General features: G+C 46.7%; 2 protein-coding genes across 5 annotated transcripts in view; both read right to left on the minus strand.

Moving 5' to 3' along the window:
• The window catches only part of lrrc39 (leucine rich repeat containing 39), a 10,881-nt gene extending 420 nt beyond the window's left edge, over positions 1-10,461 (minus strand). The window contains exons 1-8 of one of the 2 annotated variants that reach the window (XM_047373768.1): positions 10,210-10,461; positions 8,860-9,071; positions 8,100-8,208; positions 7,871-8,027; positions 7,587-7,723; positions 728-873; positions 499-651; positions 122-282 (exon numbers count right to left, since the gene is read on the minus strand). In XM_047373768.1, coding sequence (XP_047229724.1) covers positions 122-282; positions 499-651; positions 728-873; positions 7,587-7,723; positions 7,871-8,027; positions 8,100-8,208; positions 8,860-8,984 — 988 coding nt within the window. In that variant the 5' untranslated portion in view covers positions 8,985-9,071; positions 10,210-10,461. Of the gene's footprint in view, positions 1-121; positions 298-498; positions 652-727; positions 874-7,586; positions 7,724-7,870; positions 8,028-8,099; positions 8,209-8,859; positions 9,072-10,209 lie in introns of both variants that reach the window. The other variant, XM_047373767.1, reaches the window with a different exon arrangement.
• Positions 10,462-10,595: 134 nt separating this feature from the next.
• On the minus strand, positions 10,596-26,272 carry dbt (dihydrolipoamide branched chain transacylase E2). Of its 3 annotated transcripts, XM_047373765.1 has the most exons (12): positions 20,484-20,538; positions 18,780-18,911; positions 18,512-18,644; positions 17,456-17,531; positions 15,239-15,420; positions 15,032-15,159; positions 13,787-14,036; positions 13,529-13,695; positions 13,332-13,409; positions 13,055-13,246; positions 12,909-12,980; positions 10,596-11,924 (listed from the first exon to the last, which is right to left on the minus strand). In XM_047373765.1, the coding sequence occupies exons 3-12, from the start codon at positions 18,543-18,545 to the stop codon at positions 11,757-11,759; spliced, it is 1,347 nt and encodes a 448-aa protein (XP_047229721.1). In that variant the 5' UTR covers positions 18,546-18,644; positions 18,780-18,911; positions 20,484-20,538; the 3' UTR covers positions 10,596-11,756. The 3 variants fall into 3 exon arrangements, with proteins under 3 accessions (XP_047229721.1, XP_047229720.1, XP_047229719.1); XM_047373764.1 differs by lacking the exons at positions 18,780-18,911; positions 20,484-20,538 and adding an exon at positions 26,137-26,272; XM_047373763.1 differs by lacking the exon at positions 18,780-18,911 and having other exon boundaries at positions 20,484-20,610.
• Between the last annotated feature and the right edge of the window lie 630 nt (positions 26,273-26,902).

A 26,902-nucleotide genomic window follows, 5' to 3' on the forward strand; every position in this document is an offset into this window, starting at 1 on the left:
GGTGTCGTCAATCCAGTTAGTATGTCAGGTTCTGCCTTAATGACCCGGTTACAGCTGCAGTCCAATTATCTTGGTTTGACCAGTGTTACAGGGTTAGAGTCCAGAGGTCAGTGGTACTAACGGTTGACACAGTGCATGTTGAGCACAGCATACGATCTCTTCCTGGCCTCCTGGATGTACATCTGCATGAACTCCCGTCCAAACATCTCTCTGTCGTCCTCGTCATCCTCAGCCACCTTCTTCCTCGGAGGCAGAGTCACATCCATGGTCAGGGGGTTATCTCTGAAATTCACAAACCTGCTCAGAAGAAACGGTGCAAAAATCAGTCTACAACAAGACAGAGACGTAAGACACTTTCACGTTCATAGACCGATCTAAGAGACCAACCTAAGGTGGGGTGAGACTGAGGTAAAGAGCCAGACCTATGGTTGGACAGACTGACCTAATGACGGGTGGACTGAGCTGAGGTTTGGACAGAGTAAGTCTGGACAGATGTACCTGAGGTTGGTCATGTCCTCCATCAGTGAAGGGATGTCTCTCAGCCTGTTGCTGCTGAGGACCAGCGTGTCCAGACTCGACATCCGGCTGATGTTTTCTGGAAGTTTCTCCAGATCATTTCTCTGAAGCCACAGCGTGTGCAGCTTCTCCATCCTGAAGACAAACATGCCCTGCTGTTTGTTGGCTGTGTGTGAAATGGGCGGAGTTCAGGTGTTCCTCAGTCACCTACCTGTGGATATCATCAGGTAGGAGCTGAAGGCGGTTCCCTCCCATGTCGAGCCACTGCAGCCCTGGCATGGCAACCACACAATCTGGAAACAAGCTGAAGTCGTTCATGGACAGGTCCAAATGCTGCAGCCTCGTCAGGTTCCTCAGCTGGAGTTCAGAAACCAACAGAACCTATCTGGACCTGGTCTAGAACTACAGTTTCAGGTTCACAGAAGTGTAATAAAATCTTCACATGCTCTAACATCTGGACTAAAAGACGGGACCAATTAACACCTGAGGCTGCGATTTATGTTCACACCTGGTCTGGACTCATACCTGGTCTGGACTCATACCTGGTCTGGACTCATACCTGGTCTAGACTCATACCTGGTCTGGACTCATACCTGGTCTGGACTCATACCTGGTCTAGACTCATACCTGGTCTGGACCTGGTCTAAACTCATACCTGGTCTGTATTCATACCTGGTCTGGACTCATACCTGGTCTGGATCTGGTCTAGACTCATACCTGGTCTGGACCTGGTCTAGACTCATACCTGGTCTGGACTCATACCTGGTCTGGACTCATACCTGGTCTAGACTCATACCTGGTCTGGACTCATACCTGGTCTAGACTTATACCTGGTCTGGACCTGGTCTAGACTCATACCTGGTCTGGATTCATACCTGGTCTGGACTCATACCTGGTCTGGATCTGGTCTAGACTCATACCTGGTCTGGACCTGGTCTATACTCATACCTGGTCTGGACTCATACCTGGTCTAGACTCATACCTGGTCTGGACTCATACCTGGTCTGGACTCATACCTAGTCTGGACTCATACCTGGTCTAGACTCATACCTGGTCTGGATTCATACCTGGTATGGACTCATACCTGGTCTGGATCTGGTCTAGACTCATACCTGGTCTGGACCTGGTCTAGACTCATACCTGGTCTAGACTCATACCTGGTCTGGACCTGGTCTAGACTAATACCTGGTCTGGACTCATACCTGGTCTGGATCTGGTCTGGACTCATACCTGGTCTGGACTTATACCTGGTCTGGACCTGGTCTGGACTCATACCTGGTCTGGACCTGGTCTAGACTCATACCTGGTCTAGACTCATACCTGGTCTGGACCTGGTCTAGACTCATACCTGGTCTAGACTCATACCTGGTCTGGACCTGGTCTAGACTAATACCTGGTGTGGACTCATACCTGGTCTGGATCTGGTCTGGACTCATACCTGGTCTGGACTTATACCTGGTCTGGACCTGGTCTGGACTCATACCTGGTCTGGACCTGGTCTGGACTCATACCTGGTCTGGATCTGGTCTAGACTCATACCTGGTCTGGACCTGGTCTAGACTCATACCTGGTCTAGACCCATACCTGGTCTGGAGTCATACCTGGTCTGGACTCATACCTGGTCTGGACCTGGTCTAGACTCATACCTGGTCTGGATTCATACCTGGTCTGGACTCATACCTGGTCTGGACCTGGTCTAGACTCATACCTGGTCTGGACTCATACCTGGTCTAGACTCATACCTGGTCTGGACTCATACCTGGTCTAGACTCATACCTGGTCTGGATCTGGTCTAGACTCATACCTGGTCTGGACCTGGTCTAGACTCATACCTGGTCTAGACTCATACCTGGTCTGGACCTGGTCTAGACTAATACCTGGTCTGGACTCATACCTGGTCTGGATCTGGTCTGGACTCATACCTGGTCTGGACTTATACCTGGTCTGGACCTGGTCTGGACTCATACCTGGTCTGGACCTGGTCTGGACTCATACCTGGTCTGGACCTGGTCTAGACTCATACCTGGTCTAGACTCATACCTGGTCTGGACCTGGTCTAGACTCATACCTGGTCTAGACTCATACCTGGTCTGGACCTGGTCTAGACTAATACCTGGTCTGGACTCATACCTGGTCTGGATCTGGTCTGGACTCATACCTGGTCTGGACTTATACCTGGTCTGGACCTGGTCTGGACTCATACCTGGTCTGGACCTGGTCTGGACTCATACCTGGTCTGGATCTGGTCTAGACTCATACCTGGTCTGGACCTGGTCTAGACTCATACCTGGTCTAGACCCATACCTGGTCTGGAGTCATACCTGGTCTGGACTCATACCTGGTCTGGACCTGGTCTAGACTCATACCTGGTCTGGATTCATACCTGGTCTGGACTCATACCTGGTCTGGACCTGGTCTAGACTCATACCTGGTCTGGACTCATACCTGGTCTAGACTCATACCTGGTCTGGACTCATACCTGGTCTAGACTCATACCTGGTCTAGACTTATACCTGGTCTGGACCTGGTCTAGACTCATACCTGGTCTGGATTCATACCTGGTCTGGACTCATACCTGGTCTGGATCTGGTCTAGACTCATACCTGGTCTGGACCTGGTCTATACTCATACCTGGTCTGGACTCATACCTGGTCTAGACTCATACCTGGTCTGGACTCATACCTGGTCTGGACTCATACCTAGTCTGGACTCATACCTGGTCTAGACTCATACCTGGTCTGGATTCATACCTGGTATGGACTCATACCTGGTCTGGATCTGGTCTAGACTCATACCTGGTCTGGACCTGGTCTAGACTCATACCTGGTCTAGACTCATACCTGGTCTAGACTCATACCTGGTCTGGACCTGGTCTAGACTAATACCTGGTCTGGACTCATACCTGGTCTGGATCTGGTCTGGACTCATACCTGGTCTGGACTTATACCTGGTCTGGACCTGGTCTGGACTCATACCTGGTCTGGACCTGGTCTAGACTCATACCTGGTCTGGATTCATACCTGGTCTGGACTCATACCTGGTCTGGATCTGGTCTAGACTCATACCTGGTCTGGACCTGGTCTAGACTCATACCTGGTCTAGACCCATACCTGGTCTGGAGTCATACCTGGTCTGGACTCATACCTGGTCTGGACCTGGTCTAGACTCATACCTGGTCTGGATTCATACCTGGTCTGGACTCATACCTGGTCTGGACCTGGTCTAGACTCATACCTGGTCTGGACTTATACCTGGTCTGAACTCATACCTGGTCTGAACCTGGTCTGGACTCATACCTGGTCTGGACTCATACCTGGTCTGGACTTATACCTGGTCTGGACTCATACCTGGTCTGAACCTGGTCTGAACTCATACCTGGTCTGGACCTGTTCTGGACTCATACCTGGTCTTGACCTAGTCTGGACTCATACCTGGTCTGGACTTATACCTGGTCTGAACTTGGTCTGGACTCATACCTGGTCTAGACTCATACCTGGTCTGGACTCATACCTGGTCTGAACCTGGTCTAGACTCATACCTGGTCTGGACTCATACCTGGTCTGAACCTGGTCTGGATTCATACCTGGTCTGGACTCATACCTGGTCTGGATCTGGTCTAGACTCATACCTGGTCTGGACCTGGTCTATACTCATACCTGGTCTGGACTCATACCTGGTCTAGACTCATACCTAGTCTGGACTCATACCTGGTCTAGACTCATACCTGGTCTGGATTCATACCTGGTATGGACTCATACCTGGTCTGGATCTGGTCTAGACTCATACCTGGTCTGGACCTGGTCTAGACTCATACCTGGTCTAGACTCATACCTGGTCTGGACCTGGTCTAGAATAATACCTGGTCTGGACTCATACCTGGTCTGGATCTGGTCTGGATTCATACCTGGTCTGGACTTATACCTGGTCTGGACTCATACCTGGTCTGGACCTGGTCTGGACTCATACCTGGTCTGGACCTGGTCTAGACTCATACCTGGTCTGGATTCATACCTGGTCTGGACTCATACCTGGTCTGGATCTGGTCTAGACTCATACCTGGTCTGGACCTGGTCTAGACTCATACCTGGTCTAGACTCATACCTGGTCTGGAGTCATACCTGGTCTGGAGTCATACCTGGTCTGGACCTGGTCTAGACTCATACCTGGTCTGGATTCATACCTGGTCTGGACTCATACCTGGTCTGGACCTGGTCTAGACTCATACCTGGTCTGGACTCATACCTGGTCTAGACTCATACCTGTTCTGGACTCATACCTGGTCTGGACTTATACCTGGTCTGAACTCATACCTGGTCTGAACCTGGTCTGGACTCATACCTGGTCTGGACTCATACCTGATCTGGACTTATACCTGGTCTGGACTCATACCTGGTCTGAACCTGGTCTGAACTCATACCTGGTCTGGACCTGTTCTGGACTCATACCTGGTCTTGACCTAGTCTGGACTCATACCTGGTCTGGACTTATACCTGGTCTGAACCTGGTCTGGACTCATACCTGGTCTAGACTCATACCTGGTCTGGACTCATACCTGGTCTGAACCTGGTCTAGACTCATACCTGGTCTGGACTCATACCTGGTCTGAACCTGGTCTGGACTCATACCTGGTCTGGACTCATACCTGGTCTGAACCTGGTATGGACTCATACCTGGTCTAGACTCATACCTGGTCTGGACTCATACCTGGTCTAGACTCATACCTGGTCTGGACTCATACCTGGTCTGAACCTGGTCTGGACTCATACCTGGTCTGGACTCATACCTGGTCTGAACCTGGTCTGGACTCATACCTGGTCTGGACTTATACCTGGTCTGAACCTGGTCTGGACTCATACCTGGTCTGGACTCATACCTGGTCTGAACCTGGTCTGGACTCATACCTGGTCTGGACTCATACCTGGTCTGAACCTGGTCTGGACTCATACCTGGTCTGTATTCATACCTGGTCTGGACTCATACCTGGTCTGGATCTGGTCTAGACTCATACCTGGTCTGAACCTGGTCTAGACTCATACCTGGTCTGGACTCATACCTGGTCTGAACCTGGTCTGGACACATACCTGGTCTGGACTCATACCTGGTCTGAACCTGGTATGGACTCATACCTGGTCTAGACTCATACCTGGTCTGGACTCATACCTGGTCTAGACTCATACCTGGTCTGGACTCATACCTGGTCTGAACCTGGTCTGGACTCATACCTGGTCTAGACTCATACCTGGTCTGGACTCATACCTGGTCTGGACTTATACCTGGTCTGAACTCATACCTGGTCTGGACTCATACCTGGTCTGGACCTGGTCTAGAATAATACCTGGTCTGGACTCATACCTGGTCTGGATCTGGTCTGGATTCATACCTGGTCTGGACTTATACCTGGTCTGGACTCATACCTGGTCTGGACCTGGTCTGGACTCATACCTGGTCTGGACCTGGTCTAGACTCATACCTGGTCTGGATTCATACCTGGTCTGGACTCATACCTGGTCTGGATCTGGTCTAGACTCATACCTGGTCTGGACCTGGTCTAGACTCATACCTGGTCTAGACTCATACCTGGTCTGGAGTCATACCTGGTCTGGAGTCATACCTGGTCTGGACCTGGTCTAGACTCATACCTGGTCTGGATTCATACCTGGTCTGGACTCATACCTGGTCTGGACCTGGTCTAGACTCATACCTGGTCTGGACTCATACCTGGTCTAGACTCATACCTGTTCTGGACTCATACCTGGTCTGGACTTATACCTGGTCTGAACTCATACCTGGTCTGAACCTGGTCTGGACTCATACCTGGTCTGGACTCATACCTGATCTGGACTTATACCTGGTCTGGACTCATACCTGGTCTGAACCTGGTCTGAACTCATACCTGGTCTGGACCTGTTCTGGACTCATACCTGGTCTTGACCTAGTCTGGACTCATACCTGGTCTGGACTTATACCTGGTCTGAACCTGGTCTGGACTCATACCTGGTCTAGACTCATACCTGGTCTGGACTCATACCTGGTCTGAACCTGGTCTAGACTCATACCTGATCTGGACTCATACCTGGTCTGAACCTGGTCTGGACTCATACCTGGTCTGGACTCATACCTGGTCTGAACCTGGTATGGACTCATACCTGGTCTAGACTCATACCTGGTCTGGACTCATACCTGGTCTAGACTCATACCTGGTCTGGACTCATACCTGGTCTGAACCTGGTCTGGACTCATACCTGGTCTGGACTCATACCTGGTCTGAACCTGGTCTGGACTCATACCTGGTCTGGACTAATACCTGGTCTGAACCTGGTCTGGACTCATACCTGGTCTGGACTCATACCTGGTCTGAACCTGGTCTGGACTCATACCTGGTCTGGACTCATACCTGGTCTGAACCTGGTCTGGACTCATACCTGGTCTGTATTCATACCTGGTCTGGACTCATACCTGGTCTGGATCTGGTCTAGACTCATACCTGGTCTGAACCTGGTCTAGACTCATACCTGGTCTGGACTCATACCTGGTCTGAACCTGGTCTGGACTCATACCTGGTCTGGACTCATACCTGGTCTGAACCTGGTATGGACTCATACCTGGTCTAGACTCATACCTGGTCTGGACTCATACCTGGTCTAGACTCATACCTGGTCTGGACTCATACCTGGTCTGAACCTGGTCTGGACTCATACCTGGTCTAGACTCATACCTGGTCTGGACTCATACCTGGTCTGGACTTATACCTGGTCTGAACTCATACCTGGTCTGGACTCATACCTGGTCTGAACTCATACCTGGTCTGGACTCATACCTGGTCTGAACTCATACCTGGTCTGGACTCATACCTGGTTTGAACTCATACCTGGTCTGAACCTGGTCTGAACTCATACCTGGTCTGAACCTGGTCTGGACTCATACCTGGTCTGAACCTGGTCTGGACTTATACCTGGTCTGGACTTATACCTGGTCTGGACTCATACCTGGTCTGAACCTGGTCTGAACTCATACCTGGTCTGAACCTGGTCTGGACTCATACCTGGTCTGAACCTAGTCTGGATTCATACCTGGTCTGGGAGCTCATTAAGGTTCCGGTTCATAGCCAGCTCCAGTTTCTCCAGACTCTCACATCCACTCAGTTCTTCAGGGACAAACTGGATTCTGTTGTAGCTCAGCAGCAGTTCTCTGAGCCGGGTCAACGTCCCTGAAAGAAGAACCAGGACAAGAAAAGTTTCCTTAAACCGAGGCTAATCTGAGGCACCATCTGGATCCTCAGTCACATGAATCGAGTTCTGTGAATCTAGATCAGCCTACTAAATAGAAGTTCATTCAGAAGTGTGGAGGTACTCACCAATCTGTTTCGGGACCTCTGCGACTGCATTGCGGGAAAGATCCAGAACCAGAAGGTTCTGGAAGTTGGAGATGAAATGAGGAATCTTCAGCAGGCCAGTCTTATGGATCTGCCACTCCTGGGCCTGATTGAATTGGATCAGGCACCCTGGCAAGATCTGAGAGAATGAAAACATGTCAACAAGTTGTTCTGAAATCAAGAAAACCAGTCCAGTCCCTGTGTGGGATACCTTCCACTCCTCTTGTTCAATTCGGAGAACCAGTCTTCCATCTTCCATCTGTAGCTTTTCCTTCAGCCGAGCCAGAACCGCCCGGTCCTCCCAGACCCGAACACTAAGTCTGGCCCAGAAAGTTTAATAGCAGTTAGAAATTAGGTGGACCACAACCTGGTTAGAGGATCTTAGTCTGGTTTCCTCAAGAATCTTTGATCCCAGTTCAGTTCTTGCCCAACAGAGGGATGCATGTTTGGGCCCAGGGGCCTCAGGCTCAGTTTAATATGCAAATGGTCCGTTTCTAGAGGAGAACAGTTCTAACGCTGAATCTGAAGACATTGACCTGGACTGGTTTAGTTTCTCTGTGAGAGCCCCGAGATGATTCTATTCCTGAGGTCGTTTTAAAATATGCAATCAGAAGAAAACCTACAACAGATTGGAACCACTTGGTACTGGAAGCTGAATTAGGCTCTGGCTAACTGGGACCAGTACAGTTCTCCTAGGGCCCAAGGACCTGATCAGACCCAAGAGTCCATGAATGTGAAGTGCTGTTTAGAACCATGACAGCAGGAGGCGGTTTCATGGTGTCCAAACACAAACAGGAAAAATGTTGAATGTTTAAATACTGCGTTACCATGACAACCATGTTAGCTGTGAACAGCTAACTAACCTTACCAGTAAAACAGTTACATTTGTTCCAGCTTCCAGTTTCATCCTGATCCAACTCAGGATTTATAAGATGGTTTTAACCAATAGAAAGGACCGGGCGGAGTCTGACCTGCCTGTGGTCCCGCCCCTGGACGTCGTCCTCCTCTGCTCCTCCTCCTCCCTTCCTTTCTTGATCCGGGTCTCCCACAGAGCTTTGATGGAGCTCATGGAGCTGCACGCCACCACGCCCACCATGACAGCCAGGTGATGTCAAAGTGCACAGGATGACCGGTAGGACGAGCTTTGACCTTTGATCTTCAGCCTTATGCCCCACTGAGGATGCTGGTTGACATGAATGGATGATCATTGATCGGCAGGTGATTTAGAAACATGTGGACAATCTAAAAGTCATTGACGCAGCATGTCAAAGCAATAAGCCCAGAAAACCTCAGAGCAAAACGTGCAGAACAAAATATAGACCATGACTTATTTTTAACTTGCTGTTGTAGTTAATCAGCAGGAAGATTATAAAGATGACTTCATATTTATCTGAAGGCCAGTGAAAAGAAGGACCTGGAGTTTCAATGCGGGAAGTATTTCACCTGAAACTGTATGATAGAAGTCAGAAAGTCAGCTGGGAGACAAGCTGCAGTTCTACAACTATGCAGCTGGTGAGGTATCAGCTCTGTTTCCATGCATCTGCACCATGTGCTTGATAGAAAAATCCCAGCCTAGACTGAATGTTGCAGAAACTGTTGATGTTTGAGACCTGGAAAGGTTTAAACCAAGAGTCTTCAGTCCTCTAGAGCTCCTATTCTGCAGCTTTTAGACGCATCCCAGTTTCTGCAATATTTTATGATGCTAAATTTTCTGACTTTAGTTTTCTGTGTAACCTTCTGGTTCCAATCAGCACCCAGAACCATCTGATGTCCAAGGATGATACACAATGATGTTAAGACCTTAGACAGAAAGTCCATCAGGTATTTATCAAAGATCTGGCTCTAAAGCCACTAAATGACTGTAGTTCCACTCTGTTCCTAGTTCTGTGACTCGTAGAGAATCCAGTATGAGGGTCCAACATGACCTGACCTCAGACTGGGATCGTTTTACAGTTAAAAATGAATAAAACCATGAGTGCAACTTTGTCATCTCTAATCTTAATCAGATGTTTTTAATGTAGCCAACAGCTAGAGACGGGCACTGGTCATTAGCACCACCAGCTGGTTTGAATGTATTACTGCAGAACACCGATTCACAGAAACTGAAGGTGAGACGTTCATGCAGTAGAAAATACAAACCCATACATTAAATATTAATAACCACAAACCGCTTTAAACGTCTGCAGCAAACCAGTTCTAAACCAGATCTCTGACCAAAAGACCGTCTGTTCTTCCTGCTTCATCTTATTAACCCCAGAGGTTAGTTTGTTGCTTTCAGTACCAGATTATCAGTAAACTCTCGGTTCTACGTCTCTTCTCACCTTGGAGCCCTGCGGCCGTCCTCCATGCTGCTGTAAACTGACGTCAGATCTGCTGGGTAATTTTAGCCCCCAGGTCACATGACCCGGCTGAGAGGCAGCTGACATGGTGTTGGTTCTAACAGTGTGTAAACAGGTGGAAGCCTTCCTGGTTCCTGCCTGATTTCTCTAGTTGATGGATGTACAAAGGAAAACCTGCCCAGGTTCTTCTCCAGTCGTCCGTTCTGCTGCCTGGGTTAGGAGAAGACCTCATAATCAGGGTTAGGTTCAAGTCTTAGGACATGAGAACAAAAGGGCTTAAAGCTTAGGGGCCTGAAAACTAAGCCTGAAGTCCTTGTTGGCTCTGCTGACAGTTTGGGTCGGAACCATGAACAAACACAGACAGGAAGTGATTTGTGCACGTCAGCTTTATTCAGATCATCCTGCAGACTCAGGAACATAAAAAACCTCCACATTTAATCTGAGGCTACCAACCACACAGAGCAGGAACCTGGGAGACTAAACCTTCACCCAGCAGCTACCAGCATTCTACATCAGAGACCATCTGAATATGGAGAGAGAAGTCTGCAGCTCTGGTTCTGGAGCATATTCGATTCCTGACAGCTTTTCTAATCTGTGACATCTGTGTCCTTCTCTAGAGTGATTCTGAGGTGTTCAGGGTCCTTCTGAGGCTGCTGGAAAAACCAGTGTCAGGTCCAAACAACATCTGACTCTTTATTCCATGGAGGTCCGACTCCTGGTCCTGCATGTTTCAGACGTGTCCATGCTCCAACAGCGCTGATCAAACGGCTGAATGACCTCATCAGCATGTGACCTTTTGAAGGACAACATCTAATACATGCAGGACAACTTGGGACACCACTGCTTTAATTCAATCAGCTGGATCACATGATCTCCCAGCTGTTTCACTGTAACAGAAGGGGGCGGAGCCTGAAACATCAGCTGGTCAGGTCATGTGATGGACAGAACTTGGCTTTGGAGCAGATTGTTACTGACCTACTTTCTTCTGGAAACCCAAGTAGTGAACTTTAACAGGTAAATCTGACTCCTTGTTGTGTCGAGAACCTGATCTGGACCAGATCTCAGTCAGTTTCTGTTGCTCCTAATGAGCTAGTCCAGTATACACAGATCCAGAATTCTCTGATGCAAAATTCACAAAACTAAATCCCACAGATCTAGAACACACTGAGACACAATTATCAGATCCAGAGCTTCAGAACAAACACCTGCAGGAAGTACTCAGGTGGACTGGTAGTCATCTCCTCTGTCAGATGGTTCTGTAAAGGCGATGGTTTGGGAAATATTCTGACTTCATCTTTCCAACCAGACCGACGACAGGCGTCCGTGTTTGGACGTCATGGTAACCCTGTGACTGGCAGGCTGAACCCTCCCCCCAGGGTCCTGCTCAAAGGCAACAAGGAAGCTACGGAGCAGACAGGAAGGCCTCAGACAGAAACAGGAAGTGAAGGTGGTGGATGGGCAGGACCGTTGGGAGAGTTGGGTTGGCGTTTCATCCTCCCAGATCCAGGTCCAGATGGGTTCTCAACTGTCTATTTGAGGTCCAGCACCATGCTGGCCGGATTCTCCAGGTACTCCCTCCAAATGTTGGAGAAGCGACACATGGTTGCGCCGTCAATGATGCGATGGTCCGCCGACCAGCTGACCTTCATGATGTGAGCTCGGGTCACCTGACCGGCAGTGTCAAACCGTGGTAGAACCTGAGTGGACAGGAAGCCGGAGTTATTCCATGAGAGCCAATCAAAAATCTTCAGATTTCACATCTGAACTGATCCTTACTCTGATTGGTCCATCAGTATCACCTGCTGTCACCTGTTAATTATTCTGGATCAGAATGCTTACAGAGCTTTTACACATTTTATGTTTTAAATTCCAAATTTGTCCAGACAGTTTTTAAAGTATGAATTCAAGGTGAATATTTCTACACATATTTGGCTGAAAATATGAAACCCACAAAAACAATCAATCAGGTCTAGGGTCAGGAAAAGGGCAGCTAACATCTCTGCAGACCCCACACACCCTGCACACAAACTGTTTAGGCTTTGACCTTCAGGTGGCGCTATTCAATTCAATTCAATTTTATTTCTATAGCGCCAATTCACGACACATGTCATCTCAAGGTTCTTCACAAAAGTCAGGTTCATATATTCCAATTAATCGTAATCATTGAACAGTTCAGTCAGATTCAGTTATTTATTCAAATTGGATAAAAAGTTTTTCTATCTAAGGAAACCCAGCAGATTGCATCCAGTCAGTGACTTGCAGCATTCACTCCTCCTGGATGACAGTCAGAGATCCAGAACAACACCGTGCATGATTGGACTGATCTCACAATATATTCTAGTAGAAAGCCACTCTGTTTATATGTACATTTAAAAAGATATTCATTATTACTGAGAGCAAAGTGGACCGGAGTGAAATTCCTCATTTTGTTTTACTAAACTTGGCAATAAAGCTGGTTCTGATTCTAAACTGCATATGGATGAACACAGAACAATTTCCAGAAGTGTAATTAATATCCAAATAAATTGGGGGGAAACTGGTTAAGGAATAAAGTCTGGAATGATGTTTTCTTACTTCTCCAGACCTGTAAAATATTGAAATCAAATTCCAGTTCTTATCAGTTAAAGAGTGTTCTGGTTCTTGCTCAGACTGTGTTATTGATGGGAAGGTTTGGACCCAACCTGGATTTTTCCCAGCGCTCCTATGGCGACCTCTGGAGGAAGAATGACAGGTTTGGCGTACGTCCCTCCGATCTGATCCATAAACAGAACACAGTCAATTTTGGGAATGTGGTCAGAGTCAGGAAGCGTGGTGCAGTCGAACTCACCGATCCGATGTTGGACAGAGTGAAGGTTCCCCCATTCAGCTCAGACTTTCCCAATTGTCCGGCCGCTCCCAGTGCCTGCAGACGGTTCAGCTCCTGAGCGATCTCGAACACACTGAGCAACTGAACATTCTTCACAGTGGGAACCAGCAGACCCTGACTGGTGTCCATGGCCAGACCGATGTTGTGAGAGGCCTGAGGAGATGCCAAAAGCATCATCAACACCTCAACCACAACGACCCCTTTCCTCTCCTCCACCGCAGCCCAACAGAAGGTTTACCTTGTAGATAAGGTTCTGGCAGCCTTCGTCCAGCGAGGAGTTCAGGATCGGGAAGTGAAGGAGGCCGAGGGAGGCAGCCTGAGCCAAACAGAGCAAAGAGTTCATTCTCAGCCAATTACTATAACAACATTGAGCCAATCAGCAGCTGCATTCGTTAACTTAGAGCCAATCAGCAGCAGTCTAACCTGTGACCTCACCTTGATGAAGAAGGGCATGTAACTGAGTTTGACCCCACGTCTCTCTGCAGTGGTCTTTAGTTCTGATCTCAGAAGCACCAGGCGGCTCAGATCCACCTCGTCACAGTAGCCAAAGTGAGGAATCTTTAGCGCTGCCGTCATAGTCTTCACCATGGCTTTATGGAAACCTGCAGACACATGGAGAAGTGGCATGACCCTCCAGACGTCATGACTCAGTAGAGGTGCACTATCTGGTTCTGATCCAACGACAGCGCTCACCTTTGAGTGGCTCCATCACATCCTTTCCGGAAAAAACAGGTTTGGGGGCTGTGGGTGTAGGTTTAACTCCAGCTGGAATGCTCATAGGCGTGGCAGCAGGAGTACTGGGGTCGGGGCCAGGGGTCTGAATCTCGTGGAAGAGTGGAGTTGGAGGTAAGATGGCTCCAGTTTGCTTTGCCAGAAAGTTCAGGATGTCCTCCTTCAGGATCCGTCCATCCTTCCCCGTCCCCACCACCTCACTGAGCTTTATCTGAAGGGAAACATCGGTTAGGTCAGTTACTCTCTCCAGACCCCCGTTCAACCGGCTGCATGTGAGATATTTCTGCTCTTTTACTGCTTCTCCAAAATCTCTTCGCAACAGGTGGAGGATACCTCCACCTCTGGGTCTATTGCCAACTGTCATAGTAAAGGTTGCAAGTCCCCCGATCACCTAACGACCATTTCAAATCCAGGTCGCAACATGAACAGAAACACCCGTTCTATTCTCTCCACCAGATGCCCACCAGTGCATCCATGGAAAAGCTCCTCCTGGGCTGAGAGGACTTCTCCTTCCAAAGACCTCAACGCTCAAACCCACTCCTTCTTCCCAGAACCAAACACTGAGGAAGATTCTGTGCAGCTGCCACCAAACTGTGGACCGTTCCTCCGGACGCTCTGGGCCGTCTCAGCGTGGGGACACAGTTGAAACACAAATGGATCTCTTTATTTTCACGACTATTTACATTGCAGATTCTCACCAAAGGCAACGAACTATGAATGAACACACATGGAGGTATGTAGTAAACAAAAAGTGTGAAATAACTAAACATTTGTAGATTTTAGATTCTTGAAAATAGCCTCCCTTTGCTCTGAGGTCTGCTTTGGTCTTTCGATGTCTCCGTGATCTTCATGAGGTGGTCACCTGTCATCCCAGCAATGGGCGGCTACTTTAAGGAATCTAAAATATAAAACATATTTAAAGTTCTTTTACAGTTTATTGTATAATTTTATTTGTGTTCATTCACAGTTTTGATGCCTTCAGTGAGAATCTATGAACAATAGAAATAGTCAAAAATAAAATAAACCAATAAATGAGAAAGCCCGTCTAAACCTTTTGACCAGAGGTGTATTTCTATGCTTTGTGTGTAATAAATAAAAGCCTTTTCTATTATTATTATTACTGGTCTGACTGACCAGTAACTGGGAACACTGGGACATTTTGATTGACAGAGACTAGTAATAAACTGGTACAGACTGGAGACTCACGTTGTTCTCCATGGCGAGGCGCCTGACAGCAGGCGTGGCCTGGGTCTTGTGACCTTTGATCTCCTGGTGGGTGTGCTCCTCCCGGGCCATGGCGGGTGTCTCCACTACGTCCTCCTCCTGACTCAGCTCTGAGGAACAGCATTCAGAGACACTACTAGATACCGAGCAGACTTGATGCCCCGCTGAAACTGGGTGCCGGGGTCTCACCTGATCCAGACTCAGTCTCGATGTCAACAAGTGGTTTGCCCACCAGCGCGGTGCCATCTACGTCGTAGTACAGTTTCCTGATGACGCCGTCATAGCGGCTGGTGATGGTGACAGAAGCTTTGTCGCTCTGGACCTCACAGATGCTGTCAAACTGAGACACTTTGTCCCCCTCCTTCACGTACCTGAGACAGCGAAGAACTGGTAGAGCAGCTGGACTAAACCCTAAATCTCCGTGTGTGAGAGGGTGAGGTCTGTCACATGACCTCAGACACTGCACCACAGTGATGGAAGCTAACAAAACCTAAGGTATGCTAAATGGAGCCAATTGACGCTAATAGCAGCTAACAGAAGCTAATGGAAGCTAACAGAAGCTAATGTGTGCTAATAGGAGCTAATGTGTGTTAATGGGAGCTAACAGAAGCTAGAGTGTGCTAATGGGACCTAAAATAAGCTAATGGAAGCTAACAGAAGCTAGAGTGTGCTAATGGGAGCTAACAGAACCTAATGGAAGCTAACAGAAGCTAATGTGTGCTAATAGGAGCTAATGGGAGCTAACAGAAGCTAACAAAAGCTAACAAAAGCTAATGTGTGCTAATGGGAGCTAACAGAAGCTAGAGTGTGCTAATGGGAGCTAAGATAAGCTAATGGAAGCTAACAGAAGGTAATGTGCGCTAATAGGAGCTAACAGAAGCTAATGGGAGCTAACAGAAGCTAACTGCAGCTAACAGAAGCTAATGTGTGCTAATGGGAGATAACAGAAGCTAGAGTGTGCTAATGGGAGCTAAAATAAGCTAATGGAAGCTAACAGAAGGTAATGTGTGCTAATAGGAGCTAACAGAAGCTAATGGGAGCTAACAGAAGCTAACTGCAGCTAACAGAAGCTAATGTGTGCTAATGGAAGCTAACAGAAGCTAGAGTGTGCTAATGGGAGCTAAGATAAGCTAATGGAAGCTAACAGAAGGTAATGTGTGCTAATAGGAGCTAACAGAAGCTAATGGGAGCTAACTGCAGCTAACAGAAGCTAATGTGTGCTAATGGGAGCTAACAGAAGCCAATGGGAGCTAACAGAAGCTAACTGCAGCTAACAGAAGCTAATGTGTGCTAATGGGAGCTAACAGAAGCCAATGGGAGCTAACAGAAGCTAACTGCAGCTAACAGAAGCTAATGTGTGCTAATGGGAGCTAACAGAAGCCAGAGTGTGCTAATGGGAGCTAAGATAAGCTAATGGAAGCTAACAGAAGGTAATGTGTGCTAATAGGAGCTAACAGAAGCTAATGGGAGCTAACAGAAGCTAACTGCAGCTAACAGAAGCTAATGTGTGCTAATGGGAGCTAACAGAACCTAGAGTGTGCTAATGGGAGCTAACAGAAGCTAATGTGTGCTAATGGGAGCTAACAGAAGCTAACTGCAGCTAACAGAAGCTAATGTGTGCTAATGGAGGCTGGAAATTAATTAAAGCTTGAAAGTCTTTCGGTTTTGTTCTTGAAGGGAAAACTCCACTAAAAGACTGCTCTTTTGGGCAAACATTGCATCATGTTTGGGTAAGAAATTCATTAATGTTTGATGTTAGGTAGTAAGAATACTGTGCAGCTGTGCAACAGTAAGTTGGTTCTTCATCACTGATAATAGTTCAACCAGCCAAGCAGAAGCTGTGAGCAGCATGGAGGTGCACCACCATTTCAGGGACGAAGGGGGAAATCTATATGGGACCCATACTTTACTGTGAACTGTTCCACTGTGGTTCTATAAGGTCCACCTGGATCTTTGTAGCTGTTCTCCACATAAGAGGGAACAGACGTAATTATCTGACATCCACGAAGCTCTCTGTGAACTCAACATCGGGGCTGACTGGGCTTTTCTTCCCCAGGCAGCCAAGTCTGGAGCTGCTACTAGCTGCTGCACTGCCTTATATGATATTTTGTGAGCACTGTTGAACAGACTGGCAGGTCATTAATAATAATTCTATAATATTATCTCAAGGCCTGCGGATTGTATGTGGTCCGCAGGCCCCTGAGCTTGACATGTCTGATCTGACCAATGAGCGGGGATCATGGGATTGAGGTTCACTAACAGTTTCGCAGTCATGTGACCCTTTTACAGTTTTATTGTCTTCATTTTCAGTTCAACTGCTGTTAAGTTTGATCTCTGATATCTTCAGCTGCCTGGAACCTGCTGCAGCTCAACAATAACAGGATTTATGACAAAAAGGTCTCCTACCATTCCTTAACCGTCACCTCCATGATTCCCTCTCCGATGTCTGACAGCTTGAACTGGACAATGGGTCCTCGCCACGCTGCGGGTACACAACAGTGACATAATCATCAGCTGATATCTGGAACGGCTGTTCATGGTGATGGTCAACATCTCTGACCACCCGAGCAGAACCAGCCCAGAATCAGACTGTCCCTCTGCATCAATCTAGACCAGGGGTTGGCAACCTGCGGCTCTTCAGCCTCCTTGTAGTGGCTCCCTTGACTTTGACAAAAAGAAAGAATAAATAAATATAAAAGATAATTTGTTAAATTTTCTTTTTTTTTTTTTGATGCATAGTTGTGTTGGCGGTGATACATCAACGTTCAATTATTAAAAAGGTTTTTATAAAATGTCGATCCACATTCACATCTGTCGCCCTCGCCTTTACCTGCAGGTGGCTTCTTGAGGTCGCGACCCCCGCAGTAAGCTAGCCATGAATACATCCCAGAAAAGAGAAATCTCAGAAGAAAACAGAGTTTAATTCTGCATTCATAGATTCCTTTGCCTTCACTGCCAACGATGCTTAAGATCATCTTACAGCCCCGACCCAGAAGATCCACACGGAGCTTCAGAACCAGAAGTCACATTAATCAGGAAGCATTTAATCGTCTGTTAATGAAAAAAAGACGTTTTTTATCGTATGTTTAGGTGCTTCGCTGACTGCCGCCGAGAAAGAAACCAGAGGGGATGAGAGCATACTGGTCAAAAAACGTTTCTAATTTTACTTTATTAAAACAGCTAAGCTGCAACCATGTTTTTTATGGGCTACGGTTCATTTTCATTTATTTATAGGAGAACTTCTAAAGGCCGGCGTAATTCAGTGTGTTTCATTTATTTTAAAGTAGGCCTACACACACCCTGAACTTCGGTTTGTTAAATTCTATTGGAGTAAAAAGGTCAAATAATGAGAACTAAACTATCAGCTGCGTTGTCTCTCGCAGCTCCAGACTATTTTCCTGTGGTGGAAGAGGGAACCAAAAGGTTGACGACCCCTGAACTACACCGTCGGTCCCGACTTACCAACAGCGGTGCGCAGCGTCCTGCTGCCGAACATCTGCAGGGATGTGTCCCATCTGGAGGCCAGCGGCTTCAGGTTCCTGCTGAATTGGAGGTTCTGTGGCTGGAAACAGCGCCGGCGGTACTGCTGGGTCAGCTGACAGGAAGAGAAGGGAAGAAAGTTACTGAAATCACCTGAACACTACTGGTGTTTAAACACTTTCTAGATCAAATCCAGAATCAGGTTCCTGAGTCGTCGTAAATCTTCTTCCATCCACTCCACAAAGCACACCTTGGTCAGAATGACAATCCTTCCTACTCCAGATCATGGATGATTTCCTCTACAGGAAGGCCTCCAGTTCTGTCACAGGTTCCTCTTCCAGGACCCACTGCTGTAATCGGTACCCTCATTTCCCACAGGACGCTGCATTGAAATCAGTTCATTTACTAGAAAGTTCCTGGAAAAACGTCTCAACATTTCCAATAATAAGCTCCAGGAACTTCATCACCAAAATCATTCCCACTCCAAACCTCCTTTGATCGTTCCCTTATTTCTGTCTGCAGACGACTGGAATGCTAAATATACCTTCATCCTGTCAAGGTTCTGATTCGCACTCCTGCTTCTAACTCGTACATTTGGTCTTTTCTACTCTCTTGGTGATGTTCCCTCTAATTAACCCAGATACTCCGGTCCGCTTTACAGTTACACACATTTAGATAAACCTCAGCAGATCTCCCAGCATTCCCGTCCGTATGACCGACCCACAGCTCATTCTAGAGTTAGGAACACCGAGCTGAAGGATGGAGTCTTCTTCCACAGCTTGAAACACAGAAATCCATGGATCATTGACAGAGTCCTGACCTGCCTCCAGCTCAGGGGATCTCTGGGAATTAGCTCCTTGTTCTGGAAGGGATTCAGGAATATCAAAGTTCCTTAAAACCAGACATTCCTTCACTTTACAGAAGGCCTGAGTCAAGAAAAAGAAGAAAAGCTTGGAGTATTAGTTTCCTCCAGAGCCACAGCGCCCCCTGGGGACAGCTGGGATCCTGAAAGGTCCAGAACAGAGTTCTGGAAAACCTCACAAGGATCAGGATATGAATTTTGTTTCTGGGATGAGAGGCTCTAAGCTCACCGTCTGCAGGAACACGAGCCCACAGTGCATTCAATCGGATCAGAACAGGGTCATATCGGACCAGAACAGGTTTCAGCTCCAGCCTGGAGAATCCTACGGATCAATAACAAAGAACAGTGAATGTTGAGGGAACTTCCAGGTTCATCTCCACAGCTCTGGTGGTTGCTTTGTGACTGCGGAACATCAGAACCACAGTTCTGATGTTCTTTAAGCAGGATCAGAACATTACATCTTGAGCTTCCTTCCACACTTTCCTGAGCTCAAGTTCGAACAGAACCTTTTAACTCTGCAGCTTTCTATCTGACAGAATCCAAACACATCAATCAGAACATTATGACCACCAGCTGGATGACTCCTCCTGGACCCTCCGGGGTTCTGCCGTGGGATGCAGCTGGACCGATGCCTGAGCAGCAAAACCTTTGAGCCACGTAGGGTCAATGGACCGGACCTATTTGTCCAGAACATTACACGGATGTTAGGCTGGATCAACTCCTGCAACTGGTTCTGTCTTCTTCAAACGTTCCTGGGAGTAGAAACACCAACCTACTGCAGGGAATACTGGTTCCATGAATTACTGGACTCTGCCCAGGTCAGATCACCTGTTCGGTTCGGCGCCGGTAGAACCCGATGACTAGGCGGGAAATGGATATTGCTCTAGAATCGAATCGAACCGAACCGAACCCTGACCATCACAGCCCAGTTAGCTTCAGTACGTGTCAGTTAGCACCGCAGTGACGTAACGTACGCATCAACAGCAGCTTTTAGTGTCAGACGCACAATCTCAAAAAAAGCGAGTGACCCGGTTCGGTTCGGGTGTTGTTTGGGTTTAGTTCCGTGTGGTTCCGGATGAGTTTGCTCCTCACCAGACGTCTGAGAGCGTTGAAGGATCCTCTGGTCACCGCCGCCATCTGTCTTCTCTGTTGCACGCCCCCGAACTCAGCCAATCAGAACTCACACTGTTCTTCTTCTGCGACAGGAAGCCAAAACACTGCCACCCAGCGGTCAGCGGGGGGAACCGCAGGTGGATGAAACTGCTTTTTTTCTGTTTTCATTTAGTTCATTTTTATGGTTCTTTCTCATGTAAAAACCGGAAACAAGCAATAAATGATCCCGGTTATGATCCACTGTTTCTGCTTCCTGCAGAAATTCGGCTGTTGTGTCCAGATATTTTCTCCACCAGCTGAGCTTCTGCTCAGTTTTACTTCATGGTTCATTCAAGTAAAACCGGTACAATAGCTTATCAATTCTAAAACATCTCCAAAATAATTCAGATGTTGTATACAACACTTCCTGAATAACATCCCACACGGTTTCCTGGTTTTATAAAATATTCAGAACACCAGCCAGGTCTGAACAGGTTCTCTTCAACATGTTATTCATGATCAGATTATAGGAAAACTTCAGCTCAGTGTAAACCTCCTCAGATAAACATGAACAATCAGTCAGTCATTTTCTACCACTTATTCCATAGTGGGTCACGGGGGAGCTGGTGCCTATCTCCAGCAGTCTATGGGCGAGAGGCGGGGTACATCCTGGACAGGTCCCAGTTCATCGCAGGGCAACACACAAACAACCACACACACACTCATTCATACACCTAAGGTCAATTTAGAGACCAATTAACCTAACAGGCATGTCTTTGGACTGTGATAGGATGCCGGAGTACCCGGTGAGAACCCACGCATGCATGGGAAGAACATGCAAACTCCATGCAGAAAGACCAGACCCCCGGCCGGGAATCAAACCCAGGACCTTCTTGCTTCAAGGCAACAGTGCTACCGTGCAGCCCTACATGAACACTGATTACTGTAATTTTGGTGTCTCCGGTTCAGTGTCTGTCCAGGCCCTGAAGTTTGATGCTCTGCATTTACTGCCTCATCTATGATTCCACAGTCTCCTACGGTCATTACAGCAAGAATGCTTCTTCTGTAGGGTGGCTAGGCTCTGCCTTAGAGATAAGGAGAAGAGCTCCATCATATAGGCAGAACCATGAGTAGAGCTGCTCCTCCACATCACAAATGAGTCAAAAAAGAGGTGGTTCACCCGGTTAGGAGGCCACTTTTTAGAGGCTTCTTTTGGGCAGGTCCCACTGGGAGCAGCCTGAGAACACAACAGAGGGACTATGCATCCCTTCTGGTCGGGAAAAACCTTTGGCTCCTTAAGGAGGAGCAGGAGAGGGTTTAAGTGGAGAATGATTTATGGGTTTATGGATGGATGGAAATGTTCTCTCAATAAATGTGAGTTTAAGGTTTGTTGAATTTGTCCCACAGACATCAGTGGTTTTCCACTGTGGACCCGTCCTGTGTGGGTGGTGCTGTCCGTGGTGCTGAACAGTCAGTTTATCCTTGTCAATACATAATAAATAATCCAAAAATGAGGCAGAGTAATAAAACCCCATGCTGAACGCAATTAGGCAGGGAAGTATTCTGTCCCTCTATGTCGTTAGCATCTACGTGGATGATCTGTCAAAGTTTTTGAATTGTTGCAAAACAGCCTGTTTAGTTGGTGACTGCATAATCAACCACCTGATGTATACGGATGATTTGGTGGTCCTATGTCCATACAGTGCTGGCCTTCAACAATTATTAAGGGAATGCTCTCAATATGGCTATGACTTCGACATAAAGTATATTGCCAATAAGAGCAACATTATGATTGTTAGAAGCAAGGCAGATAAGCACTTGATAAACCCTGACTTCTCCTTGTCTGGTGCTGCTCTCAACATATGTAATGAAGTTAAATATTTGGGGTGCTACATAAATGATGACCTGTTTGATGATCGTGACATTTACAGGCAGTACTGTATGATGTATGCACAACCTAATATGCTGGTCAGAAAATTCAATATGTGCTCACCCTCTGCAAAAATAACTCTTTTTAAAGCTTTCTGTACTTCAATGTACAGAAACCTCATGTAGCATACAATGACGCTATGAGGCTACTACTTAAACTACCTAGATGGAGCAGTGCTAGCCAGCTGTTTGCAGGTGTTGGTGCACCCACATGTCCTGCTGTGCTCAGGAACCTTATGCACAGGTGTACAGGTCCTTCTCAAAATATTAGCATATTGTGATAAAGTTCATTATTTTCCATAATATCATGATGAAAATTTAACATTTATATATTTTAGATTCATTGCACACTAACTGAAATATTTCAGGTCTTTTATTGTCTTAATACGGATGATTTTGGCATACAGCTCATGAAAACCCAAAATTCCTATCTCACAAAATTAGCATATCATTAAAAGGGTCTCTAAACGAGCTATGAACCTAATCATCTGAATCAACGAGTTAACTCTAAACACCTGCAAAAGATTCCTGAGGCCTTTAAAACTCCCAGCCTGGTTCATCACTCAAAACCCCAATCATGGGTAAGACTGCCGACCTGACTGCTGTCCAGAAGGCCACTATTGACACCCTCAAGCAAGAGGGTAAGACACAGAAAGACATTTCTGAACGAATAGGCTGTTCCCAGAGTGCTGTATCAAGGCACCTCAGTGGGAAGTCTGTGGGAAGGAAAAAGTGTGGCAGAAAACGCTGCACAACAAGAAGAGGTGACCGGACCCTGAGGAAGATTGTGGAGAAGGGCCGATTCCAGACCTTGGGGGACCTGCGGAAGCAGTGGACTGAGTCTGGAGTAGAAACATCCAGAGCCACCGTGCACAGGCGTGTGCAGGAAATGGGCTACAGGTGCCGCATTCCCCAGGTCAAGCCACTTTTGAACCAGAAACAGCAGCAGAAGCGCCTGACCTGGGCTACAGAGAAGCAGCACTGGACTGTTGCTCAGTGGTCCAAAGTACTTTTTTTGGATGAAAGCAAATTCTTCATGTCATTCGGAAATCAAGGTGCCAGAGTCTGGAGGAAGACTGGGGAGAAGGAAATGCCAAAATGCCAGAAGTCCAGTGTCAAGTACCCACAGTCAGTGATGGTCTGGGATGCCGTGTCAGCTGCTGGTGTTGGTCCACTGTGTTTTATCAAGGGCAGGGTCAATGCAGCTAGCTATCAGGAGATTTTGGAGCACTTCATGCTTCCATCTGCTGAAAAGCTTTATGGAGATGAAGATTTCATTTTTCAGCACGACCTGGCACCTGCTCACAGTGCCAAAACCACTGGTAAATGGTTTACTGACCATGGTATCACTGTGCTCAATTGGTCTGCCAACTCTCCTGACCTGAACCCCATAGAGAATCTGTGGGATATTGTGAAGAGAACGTTGAGAGACTCAAGACCCAACACTCTGGATGAGCTAAAGGCCGCTATCGAAGCATCCTGGGCCTCCATAAGACCTCAGCAGTGCCACAGGCTGATTGCCTCCATGCCACGCCACATTGAAGCAGTCATTTCTGCCAAAGGATTCCCGACCAAGTATTGAGTGCATAACTGTACATGATTATTTGAAGGTTGACGTTTTTTGTATTAAAAACACTTTTCTTTTATTGGTCGGATGAAATATGCTAATTTTGTGAGATAGGAATTTTGGGTTTTCATGAGCTGTATGCCAAAATCATCCGTATTAAGACAATAAAAGACCTGAAATATTTCAGTTAGTGTGCAATGAATCTAAAATATATGAATGTTAAATTTTCATCATGACATTATGGAAAATAATTAACTTTATCACAATATGCTAATTTTTTGAGAAGGACCTGTATGTATAGATTATCTGTCATGTAATGGCATAATTGTAATTTTAGTAAATCCCGCAGTGAGTACAGCCAGATTTACCTTGAGATTGTGGAATCACTGGCGTCATAATTTATGTGTGACTCAGCGAATAATATCAGGTGCTGTGGCTTTTAGAGCCTGTTATCTTATTTATTTTGTTGTTTGTGTTTCCTTTTATCTATTTTTATTTTTCCTTTGTCTGGAATAAAGATTGATTGATTGATTGAGACCTGTCCAGGGTGAACCCCGCCTCTCGCCCATAGACTGCAGGAGATAGACACCAGCTCCCCCGCGACCCACTATGGAATAAGCGGTAGAAAATGACTGACTGACTGATTGATTGATTGATTGGTAGTCTGATTCTATTATCATGAAATTATATTAAAACCAGTAAAACCACTTTAAACGGGTCTCCGATGAACGCAGTGATCACCCCTCAGCCTGAGCAGTCAGCTACTCTGCTGGGAACTAAATAGGTGCATTTGCACTAATCTAACCTATCTTTTAAAAAGGTATTGGGTGTAAATACGTCAATATTGCTTTTTTAAAATCTTTTTTAACTTCCTCTATAAAATAGACAGACATGAAATATCTGTCTATTTCAATTGTGCTGGACCTGGGGAGCATTCAGAGGTTAAATGTCTTGCTCAGGGACGCAAAGTGGCAGGCTGGGGGATTCAAACCAGGGTACTTGTGGCCTCTCCGGGACGCAAATGGCCTGCTCTCTAACTACTAAGCCACCACTCTCCTGGTTGCTGCAACCTTCATGGTTGTGCTGGACAATGATGATTCTCAATGCCTACACCCTCTAGACACCATCTTCCATGGAGCACTGAGGTTTACCTCCACCTTTAAAGGTTCTTCTCGTCATTGTTTATTATATGCTGGGGTTGGATGGTCATCTTTATCTGTATGGCACTTTTCTGTCTGCTTCCATCATACCTATATTACCCAGAAACCCACTAGAAGCGTGTTACTGCAATATAAACTACTGAATGTTCTCAGTTACGAAGACCATGTAGACCCTTTAGGTCTCCAGAGACCTGCTCACTCAGTGTTCCCAGAACCGAACAAGGTGAGGCAGCATTTAGTTTCTCTGCTCCTCAACTCTGGAACAGACTGTCTGAAAATCTGAGATGTGCAGAAACTGATGGTTCCTTTAAATCAGGACTGAAAACATGACTTTGTTCTGCAGCTTTCCCATAAATGCCAAATATAATAATTTCTATCATATGTCAGCTTTTATCTGCTTAAATTGTCTCCTTCTTTGATGTGATTCGGTCTCATGTTCTACGTGATGTTTTGTGTTTTTAACGTGGATCTTCTCATCATTGATTTTTGATGTATTCTGTTTTTCATATTGCTCCTGCTTTATTTTCTTGTGAAGAACTTTGTATATAAATGTTGCCAAACATGAAAACTTGTGTCATTTGGACCGGTGTTGGGAGGAATGTTGGTTCTGAACAGAACACAGTACTAAACCAATCATTTATTATGATTTGGATCTGTTACTTGCAGTGAAATTCAAAGTTCTCTAGAATCCTTCATGACTGTTGGATTCCTATGGAGTCAGAATAAAGAACAGAAAGTTGCTGAGAAAACCTCAGCTTTGTATTTCTGAGGTCGGTAAAGAAGTTCACTGATACAGTCGGGGGAGCTGCTTGTCGAGCTAATGCTGGATAATAACTAGCATAATAACTTATTCTGACATATGTAATAAATTTAATCTCTGATTTGTAAATCAACTAAAATTATGTCAACTTTCTCCACGTGGTTTAGTTTTATTATGTTAAAACTATATTTTAAAGGGTTTCTGTCTGAGTGTCGTTTCTCTGCAGCCTGTAATTACCATCTTCTGCCAGCAGGTGTCCTCAGTTGTCTTCCTGTTGTCCTCAATGTGTCCACCTTGTCACCTGCTGCTCCTCACAGCCTCCCTGCTTTGTTTCACACTCAGACAGCTCCAAGCTCATTGGACCGAGCCAAACAAGTTGATCCACTGATGATTAGAGGTTCCATGAACAGGTTCAGGCTGACCAACAGAGAGCAGAGATGGTTTCCAGAAGACCGCTCCATGCACGACTCGTTCTTCAGTTTTCTGACTTTTAAAAAGCAAAAAAAGAAATCATTTAAGATCCATTTTTCTTTTTCACCAGATGTCCACAGAGCTCCAGATTCCTAGCAGATGAACCCAGAGATCTTTGTGGAAGATTTGGATGCAGGAAGACTGTCAGGACAAACTGGATCTCACTGTTCCCTGTCCCACAGAAACCTTTCCAGAAGACCTGAGGGGTCTGAAGCAGGCTGTCAGACTGTGGAGGGACATTGTCCTGCAACGTTTAGATGTTCTCTGGTCCACACCACACCAGAACTTTCCCCTCAGCGTGCAGTCGAGTTCTACAGAGTTCTGCTAAGGATCTAATTATTTGCTTAGGGTGATGAAACAGAAGCCCCAGAACCTCAAGGACCAGTCCGGTCCTCGAGGTTCAGGTCCTGATCTCCTGGTCTCTGGGTGGCTCATATATGTTTTATCCTGGACATACTGGACCATGTTAGTGATGACCTCAGATTCGGAGTTCTGTGTGGTACTGTTGGTTGAAACCCAGCTCAGAAACTGG

Source organism: Girardinichthys multiradiatus, chromosome 9, assembly GCF_021462225.1.
Source record: "Girardinichthys multiradiatus isolate DD_20200921_A chromosome 9, DD_fGirMul_XY1, whole genome shotgun sequence".
NCBI lineage: Eukaryota > Metazoa > Chordata > Actinopteri > Cyprinodontiformes > Goodeidae > Girardinichthys > Girardinichthys multiradiatus.

Coding starts and splice junctions, on each gene's coding strand:
- dbt (XM_047373763.1), bottom strand. CDS start 20,528: ATGGCGGCGGTGACCAGAGGATCCTTCAACGCTCTCAGACGTCTG. Junction 13,247..13,331: donor GCCAGAACCTTATCTACAAG/GTAAACCTTCTG, acceptor GCATCTCCTCAG/GCCTCTCACAACATCGGTCT. Junction 12,981..13,054: donor CTCTGTCCAACATCGGATCG/GTGAGTTCGACT, acceptor TTTATGGATCAG/ATCGGAGGGACGTACGCCAA.